We start from the raw sequence: 15617 nt of genomic DNA, 5'->3' as shown, positions 1-15617 counted from the left end.
CCATGTACACATGAAAACATTTTGCTGTGTTGCCACGTATGCCCACAAAAAGGATGCAAAATGAATTAAGTTATGCAACTTAAAGCTAGAATTCTTAATTGAAACACTAACGAAGAACTCCCCACCACCTGTTTTCTAAAAAAAACTAAGGGATGGAGCTGGAGAAATTTTGCCACTCTCAAATTCATAGACCGAGCTATGGATGCAAGGACTGACTATCCATGATACACTAAATGACCAAAAGTATGTGCACACCTGCTCGTCAAACATCTCATTCCAAAATCGTGGGAATTTATATGGAGTTGGTTCCCCCTTTGCTGCTATAACAGCCTCCACACTTCTGGGAAGGCTTTCCACTAGATGTTGGAACATTGCTGCGGGGACTTGCTTCCATTCAGCCACGAGCATTAGTGAGGTTGGGCACTGGTGTTGGGCGATTAGGCCTAGCTTGTAGTCGGCGTTCCAATTCATCCCAAAGGTGTTCAATGGGGTTGAGGTCAGGACTCTGTGCAGGCCAGTCAATTTCTTCCACACCGATCTCGACAAACCATTTCTGTATGGACCTGACTTTGTGCATTGGGACATTGTCATGCTGAAAAAGGAAAAGGCCTTCCCCAAACTGTTACCACAAAGTTGGAAGCACAGAATTGTCTAGAATGTCATTGTATGTGCTGTAACATTGAGATTTCCCTTCACTGGAACTAAGGGGCCCGAACCATGAAAAACTGCCCCAGACCATCATTATTCTTCTTGCGTCTGCCAAACCCAGATTTGTCCGTTAAGACTACCAGATGGTGAAGTGAGATTCATCACTCCAGAGAACGCATTTTCACTGCTCCGGAGTCCAATGATGGTGAGCTTTACACCACTCCAGCCAACGCTTGGCATTGCGTCTGGTGATCTTAGGCTTGTGTGCAGCTGCTTAGCCGTGGAAACCCATTTCATGAAGCTTCCGACGAACAGTTCTTGTGTTGACGTTGCTTATACACCTGTCAGCAATGGGTGTGGCTGAAATAGCTGAATCCAGTCATTTGAATAGGTGTCTGCATACTTTTGTAGATATATATAGTGTTTCAAATGTATAGTTTTAACCATGTTGAGGCTACACAGTGTTTGTTTACAATGTTGTTTCCAAACATTGGAGTAAAACAAGCTTTTATTTTGGGTTCTGATGATGTACAACAGCTGAACTAAGGTGATGAGAGACTTATAATCTTCTTCAAGCATCAATGGGTATATATATATATCATTCATTTATAAGTCCAAAAATGGATGTAGCAACTACAGATTCTAGCTTTAATAAGAAAGAAAACATTCAGAGCAGTCTTCTCTATTGAACCTAGGCTCGTGAGTGGCGCAGCGGTCTAAGGCACTGCATCTCAGTGCTTGAGGCGTCACTACAAACACCCTGGTTCAAATCCAGGCTGTATCACAACCGGCTGTGATTGGGAGTCCCATAGGGCGGTGCACGATTGGCCCAGCGTCGACTGGGTTTGGCCGGTGTAGGCCGTCATTGTAAATAAGAATTTGTTCTTAACTGACTTGCCTGGTTAAATAAAATAAAAATACTACAAAAATACACTTCATTAGCACTGAAATGACTCTAACACAGAAACACAGCCGCTGTGAAAGAATAACAAACTAAACCTCCAGGTAGGGTAAACATGCAAATATGAAGGAGCAGTTACAGACTAACCAAGAGACCCAATTTTATTTAGCATTGTATGTGAAATTTTCAGTTTGTGGTATTTACACAATTTACCATGAATAATTTAATTGAAATCAGTAGTTAGGGATGATGACATGTATCCTGCAAGACAATACAGAGGGTAGGTCAATTTATAATTAATTTCCTGTGTGGACTGTGCCCAGACCATATTGGAGCCTTTAAGTGTAACCGTACCGACTGTTCTGAGTGTACACCGCACTCTACCTGTACAATAATAATGATCCTATTCACATTCATCTGTACAATGTCCTACTCTTATTTACAGTGATCACACTGGGGAAAGAAGCAGTACCTGAGGAGTCAGTTCCCTTAATAACTTAACCCATGAATTCATTTTTACAGAAACAAATCCTAGATATCATTGTAGTTTATAAACAACATAAATGCACGAGCAGGATTAATAGTGTTGCTGCCGGCAACACATTACCAAGATCGGTCTATTTTGTACTGATATAAGACTATAAGAAATGAAGGCTAGAATCATTTTGTCCTAGATTTGGATTACTTAATGAAACCAGCTTAACTGGACTAGAGCTACTTTTTGAGCAAGAATGTGTTCAACACCTTCCGTAGAGGTAGGCCTTTCTCAAACCAGCAGATTAGCACTCCATCAGTAAAAAAAAGTCAATGTGATGATCATAACAAGCAATGGGACCTACTGCCCTGCACAGTACTGAGTGGAGAGAGGATACAATGTATGTTTGTTTCATCATCTAAAACACTCCTTGTTAATACTCAAGGTAAGGACCTGGCAATTGTTCATACAGGATACAACCCAAAACAAAAGACAAGGTCATTTAAGCCAGCAGCCGTCACTTTTCCCAATATCTAACAAAAAACACATACATATGAACAAATGTTGCACTTTTCAATTTGCATTCAATATAGCACACAGTTCTAAACACCATGAAAAACATCTTACACGTGGAACATTTATCCCAAGAACAAAACTTGAAACAATAAATACAATTCATTAAAATAACAATCACTGTCTGGACCAGATCTCCGTTCAAGATGTAACTTAAACTGTTAGTCCGTTTTAAAAGGTTCTGAAATGCTCAGTCTCCTGATGAGTGGTCTGATGGCCATTGAACTGCATAAGAAACAGTGTCCATACAACAGACACACGGTCCTATACTCTTGCATGGGCCCATTACCACAACCATCCACATCTTTAACAGTGCCCTCTGCAGGCACAACTGAAGTAAAACAGTCGTCTCTTTGGACCCTTCATTGACTTCTTATTTTACGTGAATCACTTCAATCTGAAATGGAGCCCGAAATCTTGTAATCTTTTGCCAGGACAAAAGCAACAGAAACACACCATCCCTTTTTCATTTGTCTGTCTGTTGGTGCCAATTGCCTTATGCAGAATCTCCTTCTGTTCCACAGAGGGAGAGAGGAGCTGGGTAGAGGGAGTCGAGTTACACATGGAGCTTTGGGTTTGGTGTCCAGCAGCTTTGAAAGTCTTTATCCATTTCATGTCTCTGTCCTGTGAGGCAGGTAGCCAGGCCGGAAGCCTCTGTGTGTGTGTCCAGTCTGTTAGCAGTGTGCAGTCTGTCTGTCTGCCCTGTGGGCTAGGCCTTGTAGCAGTTGCCCTGGGTGGTGAGAGCCAGCTGGCCGTTGGGCGCCACCTCGTTGGCCTCGTCCTCCAGCAAGCCCGATACGTCAGCGTTGGGAATGCTGTCATGGTAACTGCTGCAGCTGATGTTGTCCTCCTTCAGCTCGATGGTCCAGAAGGGAGCATTGAGCTTGCGATTCTGGTACTCTCGGTAGGTGTACACCCCTCCCACGAAGCCCAGCAGCACCACCACCACCAGGATGATGACGGCCAGGACGATGACGTTGAACTGGGTCCAGGAGACCTCTGTGAGGGCGGCTGTGGTGTTGTCTGAGGGGCTGCCCAGGCTGGTGAGCAGCGCCTGGGTGGTGGCTATGCTCAGTAGGGTGCTGGAGTTAGTGGTAGAGGGGGGAGCACCGGTGGGCACCGTGGAGGTCAGGCCCTTGCTGCTGGGGGTTGGAGCAGGGGTGGGGGTTTTAGAGGCCTCGGTCGTTGTCACGGGCTCTGGCGTAGGAATTATCCGTGCTGCTAAAAAACAAATGATTTACAGTGTGAATGGGCATGTATTCAGCTACTCATGGCACATGCAATATACTAATACTCCTCTGCACCAAATGATTGGATGACCCTTACCTGGGCGGGTGCAGTTGTGGGCGCGGGCGTCCCCTGTGAAGCCGGCGGCACAGAGCTGGCATTGAGGCCCTGTGGTGTTGTTGGTGCAGCTCAGGCAGTGGCCAGTGTCAGGGTGGCAGAGCTGGGCCGGGCGCGTTGGGTCTGCGTTACCACTGCAGTCGCAGGGGACACACCCACTGTTGGCACTGTAGAATCCAGCCTTGCACCGTTTACACTGCTGACCGCTGTATTCAGACAGGCACTGGTCACACACTGGGAACCCATCAGAGTCTAGGGAAACAAGAAAACACACAAATACAGTTGAAGTCAGATGTTTACATACATCTTAGCCAAATACATTTAAACTCGGTTTTTCACAATTCCTGACATTTAATCCAAGTAAAAATTCCCTGTCTTAGGTCAGTTAGGATCACCACTTTATTTGAAGAATGTGAAATGTCAGAATAATAGTAGAGAATGATTTATTTCAGCTTTTCTTTCTTTCATCACATTCCCAGTAGGTCAGAAGTTTACATACACTCAATTAGTATTTGGTAGCATTGCCTTTAAATTGTTTATCTTGGGTCAAACGTTTCGGGTAGCCTTCCACAAGCTTCCCACAAAAAGTTGGGTGAATTCTGGCCCATTCTTCCTGACAGAGCTGGTGTAACTGAGTCAGGTTTGTAGGCCACCTTGCTCGCACACGCTTTTTCAGTTCTGCCTACACATTTTCTATAGGATTGATGTCAGGGCTTTGTGATGGCCACTCCAATACCTTGACTTTGTTGTCCTTAAGCCATTTTGCCACAACTTTGAAAGTATGCTTGGGGTCATTGTCCATTTGGAAGACCCATTTGCGACCAAGCTTTAACTTCCTGACTGATGTCTTGATATGTTGCTTCAATATATCCACATAATTTTCCTGCCTCATGATGCCATCTATTTTGTATAGTGCACCAGTCCCTCCTGCAGCAAAACACCCACACAACATGATGCTTCCCCCCCTGTGCTTCACTGTTGGGATGGTGCTCTTCGGCTTGCAAGCTTCCCCCTTTTTCCTCCAAACATAATGATGGTCATTATGGCCAAACAATTCTATTTTTGTTTCATCAGACCAGAAGACATTTCTCCAAAAAGTACAATATTTGTCCCCATGTGCAGTTGCAAACCGTAGTCTGGCTTTTTTATGGCGGTTTTGGAGCAGTGGCTTTTTCCTTGCTGAACGGCCTTTCAGGTTGTCGAAATAGGACTTGTTTTACTGTGGATATAGATACTTTTGTACCTGTTTCCTCCAGCATCTTCACAAGGTCCTTTTCTGTTGTTCTGGGATTGATTTGCACTTTTCACACCAAAATACGTTCACCGCAAGGAGACAGAACACGTCTCCTTCCTGAGCGGTATGACGGCTGCGTGGTGCCATGGTGTTTATACTTGCGTACTATTATTTGTACAGATGAACGTGGTACCTTCAGGCGTTTGGAAATTGCTCCCAAGGATGAACCAGACTTGTGGAGGTCTACAATTTTGTTTCTCAGGTCTTGACTGATTTCTTTTGATTTCCCCATGATGTCAAGCAAAGAGGCACTGAGTTTGAAGGTAGGCCTTGAAATACATCCACAGGTACGCCTCCAATTGACTCAAATGATGTCAATTAGCCTATCAGAAGCTTCTAAAGCCATGACATCATTTTCTGGAATTTTCCAAGCTGTTTAAAGGCATGGTCAACTTAGTGTATGTAAACTTCTGACCCACTGGAGTTGTGATACAGTGAATTATAAGTGAAATAATCTGTCTGTAAACAATTGTTGGAAAAATTACTTGTGTCATGCACAAAGTAGACCGACTTACCAAAACTATAGTTTGTTAACAAGACATTTGTCGAGTGGTTGAAAAACAAGTTTTAATGACTCCAACCTAACATGCTGACTAGACCGGACACATCGCGTGCGTGAGCGTTGTAAAATAAATTTAGAAATCCATGTTATTTAATTATTGCACCCACACTGCTCGCGCGTGCCAACGAGTGTCTGCGTTGCCAAGGGCTAAAATAGAAGTCATTCCTATTTCTGGCAGGTCGCGCAGAAGTCCTGCCTCTCCCATCTCCTCATTGGTTTATAGAAGCAGGTACCCACGTGCCATCTCCTTATTGGTTATACCCACGTGGGTGATTGAAAGACGAACTGTTTTGCCGGTTGTCGTGGTAATACTATGAACGTTTAGATGCCAATCACCATATAAATCCAAAGATGAAAAAGCCTGGAAGAAGGAGAGATGACTAGGAACTATTCGGTTGACGGTTTTATGTGTGGATTAATTGTCAGAGTAGAGGACCTTGTACATTTCAGGTAAAATAACAACTCAATGTTTATATCCCAGGACAATTTAGCTAGCAACAGCAAGCTAGCTAAATAGGACAAAATAGCTGGCATGTGCAAGCTAGCTAAATTACCATACATGTTTAATGCTTTTTGACCTGTCCCCAAATTAATGTAATTGGTTCAGAGTTTGTTTTGATATCTTAACCTGCGTGTCGTGATCGTGTTTGGTGTGGGGGGACAAAATACATTTATGCACGATGGCGCACGTGCGCAGCAGGTTTGGGTTCCGTGTAAGTGTAGTAAACTTCCGACTTCAACTGTACATGTCAATCATAAATCATAAGAGACTTGGCTGATGTACGACCACTAGGTGGCACCAGAATGCCAAACACAGATTGGTTTGTAATACTGCACAATGCAAAACGTAAGCCCTATGGCAGTGTCTCTAGTCTACTTTAGGCTACTTAAGGGCTATATAAGAGTACCCTAGCTAATAATACAATTGTTTTTGTTGCTCAGATACATTTTAAAGCTACCCCAAAAGTTTCAGAGAAAATATTAAACAATAATAATAATAATAATAAGCCATTTAGCAGAAACATGTACCCAAAGTGACTTAATCGTTTTTGTGTGGGTGGCTCCAGTGGGAATTGAACCCACAGCACTTGTCGTAGCAAGCAGCATGCTCTGAGCCACACACGACCACCGATGTAATCAAAGAAAGATATGGCTTAAGTGTGGAACAAACACTGTTCCACAAACACACGTCTTTACAGCCCGGAATCAAATTCACTTTAATCGTTTCTAAAGACTGATCCCTTGTGTTAGAGCATCATCATCACATCTCATTATCATGAGATGTCGGTCTCCTCCAGGGTCAGCTTTCTCCTCCAGCCTCTGGTCCTTAGTAATATGATGCTACTAGACAGTGCCCTTCCTTCTCTCCTAATGGCTTCACTAACTGTTATATATCCCCTTCTGCTGTAAGCACATCAATTAAGTACCAGGAGGTCTGACACCAAATATTATTGAGCACAGTAATCAGGCTTTCTACATGTCATTAGTGTAAGTGTGGATCCCCTCCTAAGCAAGATAATAGAGAAAATAGCCACATACTTATTGGTACCCTAAATGTGTGCTGGCTTAAGTCTGCTTAATATCATCCATATCTAACTCTTTCTGACTTATGGACCAATATGTGTCCACAACAGACACACTTTCCAAAGCGACAATTCAAATCCTAGATGAGAGCTAGACCAATAAAGTCTATGAGTGATAACACCTCTTATCTATAGGCAGTGTCTGATTGGTCGGGTTTAACCCTGGGTCGTTGTCAGTGGAAACGCTGTTGTCAGAGGGAAACATTTTATATCATTAGGAGAGGCAAATGACCTTCACATACGGATACTGACTCAACAAGCTGACCTGGATATTTACCCAGTACCATCCTCCCTAACTACTGCTACAGCCAGCTCAGCCACTTCCTTTTCATGTACACACACACACACACACACAAATAAATCAATGTTTTATATTAGCCTTAGGATGAATGAGTCAAGCCCTTATGTACCTTTGAGAAAAGAGAGGCTACACACAGATCATGTAATCTCTCTCTCATGGTACTGCATTGTGGATTAGTCACTGTTGCCAGGGCAACCTCTGAGGCTTTTGTTGATTCCTCACACACAACATTATCACCCTACTACTGCCTGGTTAATTTTTTATTTAACTAGGCAAGTCAGTTAAGAACAAATTCTTATTTACAATGACGGCCTAGGAACAGCGGGTTAACTACCTTGTTCAGGGGCAGAACGACAGATTTTTACCTTGTCAGCTCGGGGATTCGATCTAGCAACCTTTCAGTTATTGGCCCAACGCTCTAACCACTAGGCTACCTGCCACCTCTAATTCAAGAAGCTGTGTTGTGGTGCCCCCCCCCTGGTTGAACATGAACCTGTCACAATAATTAAAACAAAGATGCCATGATAAATAATAGTGTAATAGCCTAAAAGTTATCGTTACCGCATGTCACCCGCATTAAAAATGAACGAATGGACTTGAAAATGTGTGGAATGCTCTCCAAAATGCGCTATGGTTCGACATTTTGTGAAGGCAGAGATGAGTGGCTGAGACGCATCAATTCAGTGGACGCATAGATTCAGGTTACAAGTGTAGGCCTAATGAATGAAAATAAGCAAATGTTTGGGGTGTTTTGTTACAGATGTCTTTTTCCATTCCCCAAATGGCGTGTGCACAGTGCACTGATGCCTACGGATGCGGGGATTATTTTAGAGCGGACGAAGGAGGCTTACAGGAGCATTTTGAGGTGATTGACAATCAGATGAAAACATCACGACAGGTTATGTTAATATACCCTGATGAAGACAGCTTGTCTGTGGAAACGTTGGGAATTAAATTGCATCTGAGCTCCTAGACTGTGCGGCGCTCCATTAATTGTTTGAAGTGTTCTACTCCGCTAGCCAGCACCTCGCCTAAATTGGTGTGCGTTTCTTTCGCCTCTTGGTTATGTTAATACCACATTAAAAGGTAATACATTTTGAAAGTTGAACGACAAATCTTTATTATTAGGCCCACAGAGATGGTATTTGATTAATAGGGACTCTACACTGGGTGTACAAAACATTAGGAACACCTGCTCTTTCCATGACATTTTACTGATCAGGTGAATCCAGGTGAAAGCTATGATTCCTGTTAAATCCACTTCAAATCAGTGTAGATGAAGGGAAGGAGACAGGTTAAAGAAGGATTTTTAAGCCGGGAGACAATTGAGACATGGATTGTGTATGTGTTCCGCCATTCAGAGGGTGAATGGGCAAGACAGAAGATTGAAGTGCCTTTGAACGGGGTATGGTAGTAGGTGCCAGGCGCTCCGGTTTGAGTGTGTAAAAAACTGAAACGCTGCTGGGGTTTTCACGCTCAACAGTTTCCCATTTTGTATCAAGAAAGAACATCCAGCCAACCGGAGTCAATGGACCAGCATCCCTTTGAAATGCTTTCGACACCTTGTAGAGTCCATACCCCGACGAATTGACTGGCAAGGGTACTAATATGGTGACCTAAGAAGGGCACTACTGAGGCAGGGGATAGTGGCTACTCACCAATGTGACAGGTGCCAGTGGAGGTGGTGTTGGAACAGGGGCAGGGGACACAGGCATCGGTGGTGGCAGCACCAGAGCTGCAGTAGAATCTAGGCTTGCATTCCTCACTGTTGGGTCCTTGAGTGTTGGCCTGGCAGTTCAGACAGATGCCTGTGGAAAAGGAGGGAAGTTATGGTTCAAAGTTAACGTCCATTTCCTATGCTAACAAGTTTTGAAAACGGGTCTGTTTCTCCAATGTAGGGACTATGACATATGGTATTTATTGACCACACCTGAACACTGGTGGTTTTGTTTGCATAGTATGGAAACCATTAATCCAGCAAATACTACTATCCTGCTGATTTGAGCACCAGACTGTTTAGTTGCCTGTTACATAGTAATTGAGTTGAGAGGTTTTTGTGGAAAAGGAACCAATACTTCTATATGGGTTATGAAATGATTCTGTATAGTGGGGCATTGCAAATGTTCTCTGTTCTCTAAATGAAGGAATAGAGTAAACACTATTGTTGTTTTCTGTCCTTCTCGATATAGGACACCTCACGATAGAGGACACCTCACGATAGAGGACACCTAACTATCACTCTTATCTAAAAACGATGACCCTATAGAAGTAAGAACAAATCAGCTTGATTTTCCAGTATTCAGATTGAAATGGAACAGGTCACTGTCATGTTAATCTGGACGAGACAGTCTAATGTGTTTTGCATACCCTCATGTTTCTTATGTAACGCTCCCTGGCTGAGGAAGTACATCCATATGCATAGTCACTTTAACTATACAGTCATGTACATACTACCTCAAACAGCCTGACTAATCGGTGTCTGTATGTAGCCTCGCTACTTTTATAGCCTCGCTACTGTTTCACTATCTTTTTACTGTTGTTTTTATTTCTTTACTTACCTATTGTTCACCTAATAACTTTTTTGCACTATTGGTTAGAGCCTGTAAGTAAGCATTTCACTGTAAGGTCTACCTACACCTGTTGTATTCAGCACACGTGACAAATAAACTTTTTGATTTGATTTGAAAGGGTGATTGTTGTGGTTTGTAGATAGAAGGTGTGGTGTAGTGGATTACTCACCCGATTGCGGGTGGCAGTAGTTAGTAAGGCTGTTGCACTGACAGGGTTGGCACCCAGTGCTGCTGAAACGGAAGAAGCCTGGGTGGCACTCGTCACACTTGGGCCCGTACACTCCCGTCTTACACACACACATTCCTGAGCTGAAAGAACAGGAGAGCACAGTCAGCATACAGCATACGGTCACATCACATACTTTGATCCTTCTCTTTGATCGTCCAGCCTTTAGGTTGTGTAACAGCCTACCTGTACTGCTGTAATGGTGGGTTTGAGAGCTCTCTACAGTCTGACAGGGAAACTGCACCATTTGGATAGGATTTGCATTAGCCATGACATTCTGTGTCCAGATTATTCTAATGGTTTCACACATGACATCCTGTAGGTTCCCCCTGAGTGGTTTCTCCCATCAATCCATCTGCTATCCATCACACGCCCTGGCCAGTTTGATTCAATTAAGAGTGTTGTGGTTGTAATGTGTAACTTGTAGTTTTGCTTTAAAAAATGAAAACCAGATCCTTCCCTCCGTGGTGAACAGAGCACAGCTTCTCCAGATGGGTTCAATGGCATGGGTTAGCCCAGCCCCCCATCCTCCACAGTTCAAAGCTGTCTACTTTAATTCCACTAACATGGTTGGCATGTTCTGGGGGCAGGGCAGCATGGTGGAGTCTGGACCAGACTGGAACACTCTAGGAACATCTGGTCCAAGGCTGGAGACTGAGAGCCTGCCTGGATCCCACAGCCTACAGGCCAGGCATGATAATACTCATCCTCACAGGGCCTCTTTCTGCCAGGTTTTCCCCTCATATACTCTATTAGACAGTGACCTTGAGGAGGGAATGGGTCAGGGTACCTGTGGGATCCTCTTCAAGCATTCAGCACCTCTCAAGGGCTCTCAGCAAGACACAAAAGGACAAACCCCCTCCTGCATAGCCTCCTGCATAGCCCTCTCTCTTGCTGGGTAGAAAGAGCAGCTATGCATAAAGAGAAGGGGTTGAGAAAGATCCGTCTCGAGCAATAACTCCTTTACACCCAGTTGTCTCTGGTCATCGTGGTCTGAAAAAAACTACAAAAACATGCAGCTCATAACTAACCCTGAATGGTACTGTGAGGATCTGCAGGGTTGGCCTGTAATCTAAAAAAAAACAGGCAAGTCATTCATTACAGAGAATTCCCTGCGGTTTTGATTTAAAGTACAATCTTTACAGAGGATTCACTGTAGTTTTGATTACAGTACAATGCCTTTTGGAAGGAGATGAAAGTAATCAATGATTACAAAATGAAAGGGAAGAATAAATACAGTTTGTCATCTGTTTATTGTCTATGTAAATCTCTGAGGTAATAAAATGGCGGGCTAAAACTAAACAGTGAGTTAGTGTGCTGCTGCTGATGATGATGATGATGCGTATGATTGCTGACAGCTGGAACTAGAGGGTGCTTTCTATTTGATTATCCAGTCTTGCTAGAGCCCACTTAAATCCAATTCAACTTGAGCTCTTTAGCACACCGTCGAGCTTTGAACATCACTTATTTCATTCGCTAATGCGTTCTGTCCTAATGCCAACATACTCCACTGCATTTCACCTGCACATTCCACATACTGCTGTGTGGCCAGCCTGCGAAACATTCAAGCTGAAGCCTTATTGAATTATACAGCACATGAGACACTGGCGGGGGGGGGGCCTACACACGATCGCTCTGATTCCATATCGTCCTGTGTGCTGAAACACGAGCGTCAAAAGAAAAACACAACGCGACGAGTCACGCCTGATCACTCCCTTTCACCCAAAAGATCAACCGAATAGATCTGTGGACTACAACAAGCAAATAACAACCAAGCCCAAGAAGTGACAGAGCAGTTGCCTTAATGCCTTCCCATGAGTGCGTGGGCCTTATTCAAATGAAGCAGTATTAAAACCCTGCTATTGATGCAAATGTTATGTTGATGGTAATGCTTAGTGGACTGTGTGTAACCTGATGGGAAGAACAAGGCATTAAGCAGCTCGGAAGGAACACAGACAGAGACACACATTCAAAAAACCATGAACCCCCAAAAGACAAAAATACACCATCATATGACTCCATAGGAGGCGGAGAGGACAAAGCTACAGTAGCAGTAGACTTGGAGAGGGAGCCATAGTAGAGAAGTAAAAGCTCTTTTCTGTTCCTATGGTTGCAAAATTCCTGTCACTTTGTCAGGTTTTTCAGAAATCACATTTGAAAGACTCCCGGAATCAGGAGGGAATAAGCAGGAAATTCGGAATTCTCCAACCATGATTTCTGGAAAACCTGTGGATTTTGGGAAAGTTGCCAGAATGGTAGCTTATTTGGTAAAAAACAGACAAGAAATATGGAGGCAGGTTCCCAGTGTCACTGTCAGTGATTCAGTCTCTGATGTAAGAAGCTTTTCTTTTCTGGCCAAAGGGAGCAGATGGTGAGAAAATCTCATAGTTTAATGTGTTTTCAGAGAGACGTAAACAGTATTGTACGACAGCACTGATCTCATCCTTGGTGGCCCAATTCCCCGACTGTTATCACCACCCAAAACCAACCTGTGATGACACCCTAGAAGCCCACATCTGTGATGGTATCTATCGAGCCACAATGAAACGTTCAAACTACCACCCACGTAGTGTCACTAGGTGGAGGAGGGGGTTGTTTTGGTGTGTTTTCATTGGGCTTCAGGCTGCGTAGCCCAGCCACTCTGTTCCGTGTTACAGACGCATATTAACTAGGTCAGTATTACATGGCAACCAGGCTCAGCTTAACCCTGTTCTGCTGCTGCCATGGCGATGCCGGCCATACGTTGCTTGCGCATGACTGGGGAATCACAATAGACTGAGCACATATCTGTGCTGCAGCGCTGACTGCATCCTCTTTAACCACAGGGAAACAGCAGAAGTCAGAAATGAGGTCTGTGTTCTCATACACTCAATGTGGGGGGAGAATGGTCGACAGTCAAGAAAGACACACACTGTTCTACACTAAGCATGTTTTAGAGTCAGGGCACAGTGTCAGATCTTCAGAGAGAGAATGTTTAACAACATCAAGGGCCAAGAGTTGTGATCCATTCCAGAGCACCCCTGGCTCAGGATCATACATCGGGCCAGTTATGTAACTCAGCTCAGAGTAAAGCCTGGCACAATGTGCTGGCAGACATGGCCACTGCACTGCACTCCAGCCATTAGAGCAACAAAGCCTCCCCATCGAGTCCTTGCCTCTAATACAGCATGGGATGCTGCCACCTGCCACCTGCTAATGTGAGTGTTGGGTTGGTTGCCTGCAGTGGCCTGTCACTAGGCCTCTTACTCCACAGCAATATCCTCTCCGTTCTTCCTCCCCGTCAGAGAAGGCACCCAGTTGTGCCGGTGTAGCATATACCAGGAGAGTCCTGTGACGTTTGGATTCCAATGCACCAACCTACTTCCTGCACTCCGGAGCCAACTGCATGCACCACTAGATCAAGAGGCTAACATGTCGCTCTGGAGAAAACAGTAACAGTTCATTTCAGGTGTGAGATAAGGACATCAATGCACTACGGCTTCCCCCACAGTGCTCTGCTAAACTGGTTCATGATGACATGACCCCTTCAAAGCGAAGGGAGGATATTGAGAGGGATCTCCCCGGGTTCCCATTGATTGCCCCAGTAATTCTAACATGTCCAATCAAACTCGCATGAAAAGGGAGAGGTGTGCACCGGAATCCTTGAAGAGAGAGTGCTTTTTCAACTAATCCCAAAATAAAGAAATTAAAGCACCCAAAACACATTTACACCAAGGCGTGTTTTCATAATCATACAAAATGGCTCACAATCTCTCAATTCCTTCCTGATAAGAAATATGCAAACATAAAAAAAGTAGTATTGAAATTTGTTTCGGCTACTGTATTAGAGAGTGAGCCTAGGCGGAAATAGGCGGAAACAACTGCCCCAAATCAATATTTCATTACAGACTGTGCTTCCATTCCATAGAGGACGAGGGTGAAAAATAAATGTGCAACTTTAAAAACAGTACCCCTAAGGATTGGCCCAAATAAACTATTGATATAACATTTATGGCGAAAGGAAGTAATTTGAGCTAGAACATAATTGTTATTGGTAGTATATTGACATAACTGTGGAGCTAAATCATGGTAGTGGTTTACAGAATACAATCATTAATTTAGTTGCTAAGATACAGTAACACGAAGCCTCCTACTATGTCATGCTACTGTATCTTAGCAACAGCTTGTTTTTCCCACAGGCTTGAGATTAGTCCCATTTCGATCAGACTGTCCCTGTACAGCGGTATCTGTTCGTCAAGCCCCCCAGCCTACACAGAGAGACAGAAGATGCAGTCGGCACTGTTTCCAATGCTGCACTCCCTATTATTTATTATTGAGGCCCTAGATGAATCAGACTACAGGACGGCGTCAGGAGTACGAACTGGTGCAAAACCCATCCTGTTAGGCTGAGGATTAGTGTCAAATCACCTTCATGTGTTGAGGTTGTTAACTGCCGTCTGTATATGTACACATACTGTATGAGGATATTGTCATGAACTATCAGCCTAATAGGCACTGGTCAAGTCATGATCACAAATTATCAACGGAAGGCTCTGAGACAAGCTCACAGTTTGGTAGCTTTTGTTTTGACTGATGGGTCCTGTGGCCAAGGATCTATTTACCTCTTTGTTGTTGGTCCCCTGTGGATCTAGTTTGGTAAAGAGCACAGCGGGACACAGTAAGACATAGCTTCTTACAGATGAGTGAATGAAAAAGTAGCAACTTCCTATCAACGTGGTCTAGTAGGCTGGGAGCCAAGCATATTCGTATAGCAATGTAGAGCTGCTACCAAGAGGGGCACATCCTTCCTATGCAAGATAAAAGCGACGACAACTGAAGCCGAAACAGTACATCTCATATTGTGCTTCAACCACAACGAATACCTCATCAACTTTCAATGGATTTACCATGTTTGTCTGAAGAGAACTGTGGCTATACTTTAAGATTATGGCACTATACAGATCGGGTATATGCTTATGCTTAACCTAGATCCGGTCAGTTCATGTCCTTGAGGAAATGTGAAGAACAAAGAGCTCAAGTTGAAATCCCAGGCAGGCAGCTCTGATCCAGACGTCTGCAAGCCAATGACTTCCTGGTCCTCTCCCAGGTTCCAGGCTGGAACAGATCAGTATTATGCTGTGATCTGGAACCAGTAGGTGAT

At 43.9% G+C, this 15617-nt stretch overlaps 1 protein-coding gene across 1 annotated transcript in view; it reads right to left on the bottom strand.

Moving 5' to 3' along the window:
- Positions 1 to 1692: 1692 nt before the first annotated feature.
- The window catches only part of LOC129826142 (multiple epidermal growth factor-like domains protein 9), a 33303-nt gene continuing 19378 nt past the window's right edge, over positions 1693 to 15617 (bottom strand). Inside the window, exons 3-6 of the mRNA XM_055886506.1 lie at positions 10421 to 10560; positions 9340 to 9489; positions 3924 to 4193; positions 1693 to 3818 (exon numbers count right to left, since the gene is read on the bottom strand). Of these exons, the coding sequence (XP_055742481.1) occupies positions 3307 to 3818; positions 3924 to 4193; positions 9340 to 9489; positions 10421 to 10560 (1072 nt within the window). The 3' untranslated portion in view covers positions 1693 to 3306. The remainder of the gene's footprint in view (positions 3819 to 3923; positions 4194 to 9339; positions 9490 to 10420; positions 10561 to 15617) is intronic.

The sequence above is a fragment of the Salvelinus fontinalis genome, chromosome 28 (assembly GCF_029448725.1).
Source record: "Salvelinus fontinalis isolate EN_2023a chromosome 28, ASM2944872v1, whole genome shotgun sequence".
NCBI lineage: Eukaryota > Metazoa > Chordata > Actinopteri > Salmoniformes > Salmonidae > Salvelinus > Salvelinus fontinalis.
Note: the sequence above shows the minus strand (reverse complement) of the source record. Positions and strands in the feature narration are given on the sequence as shown.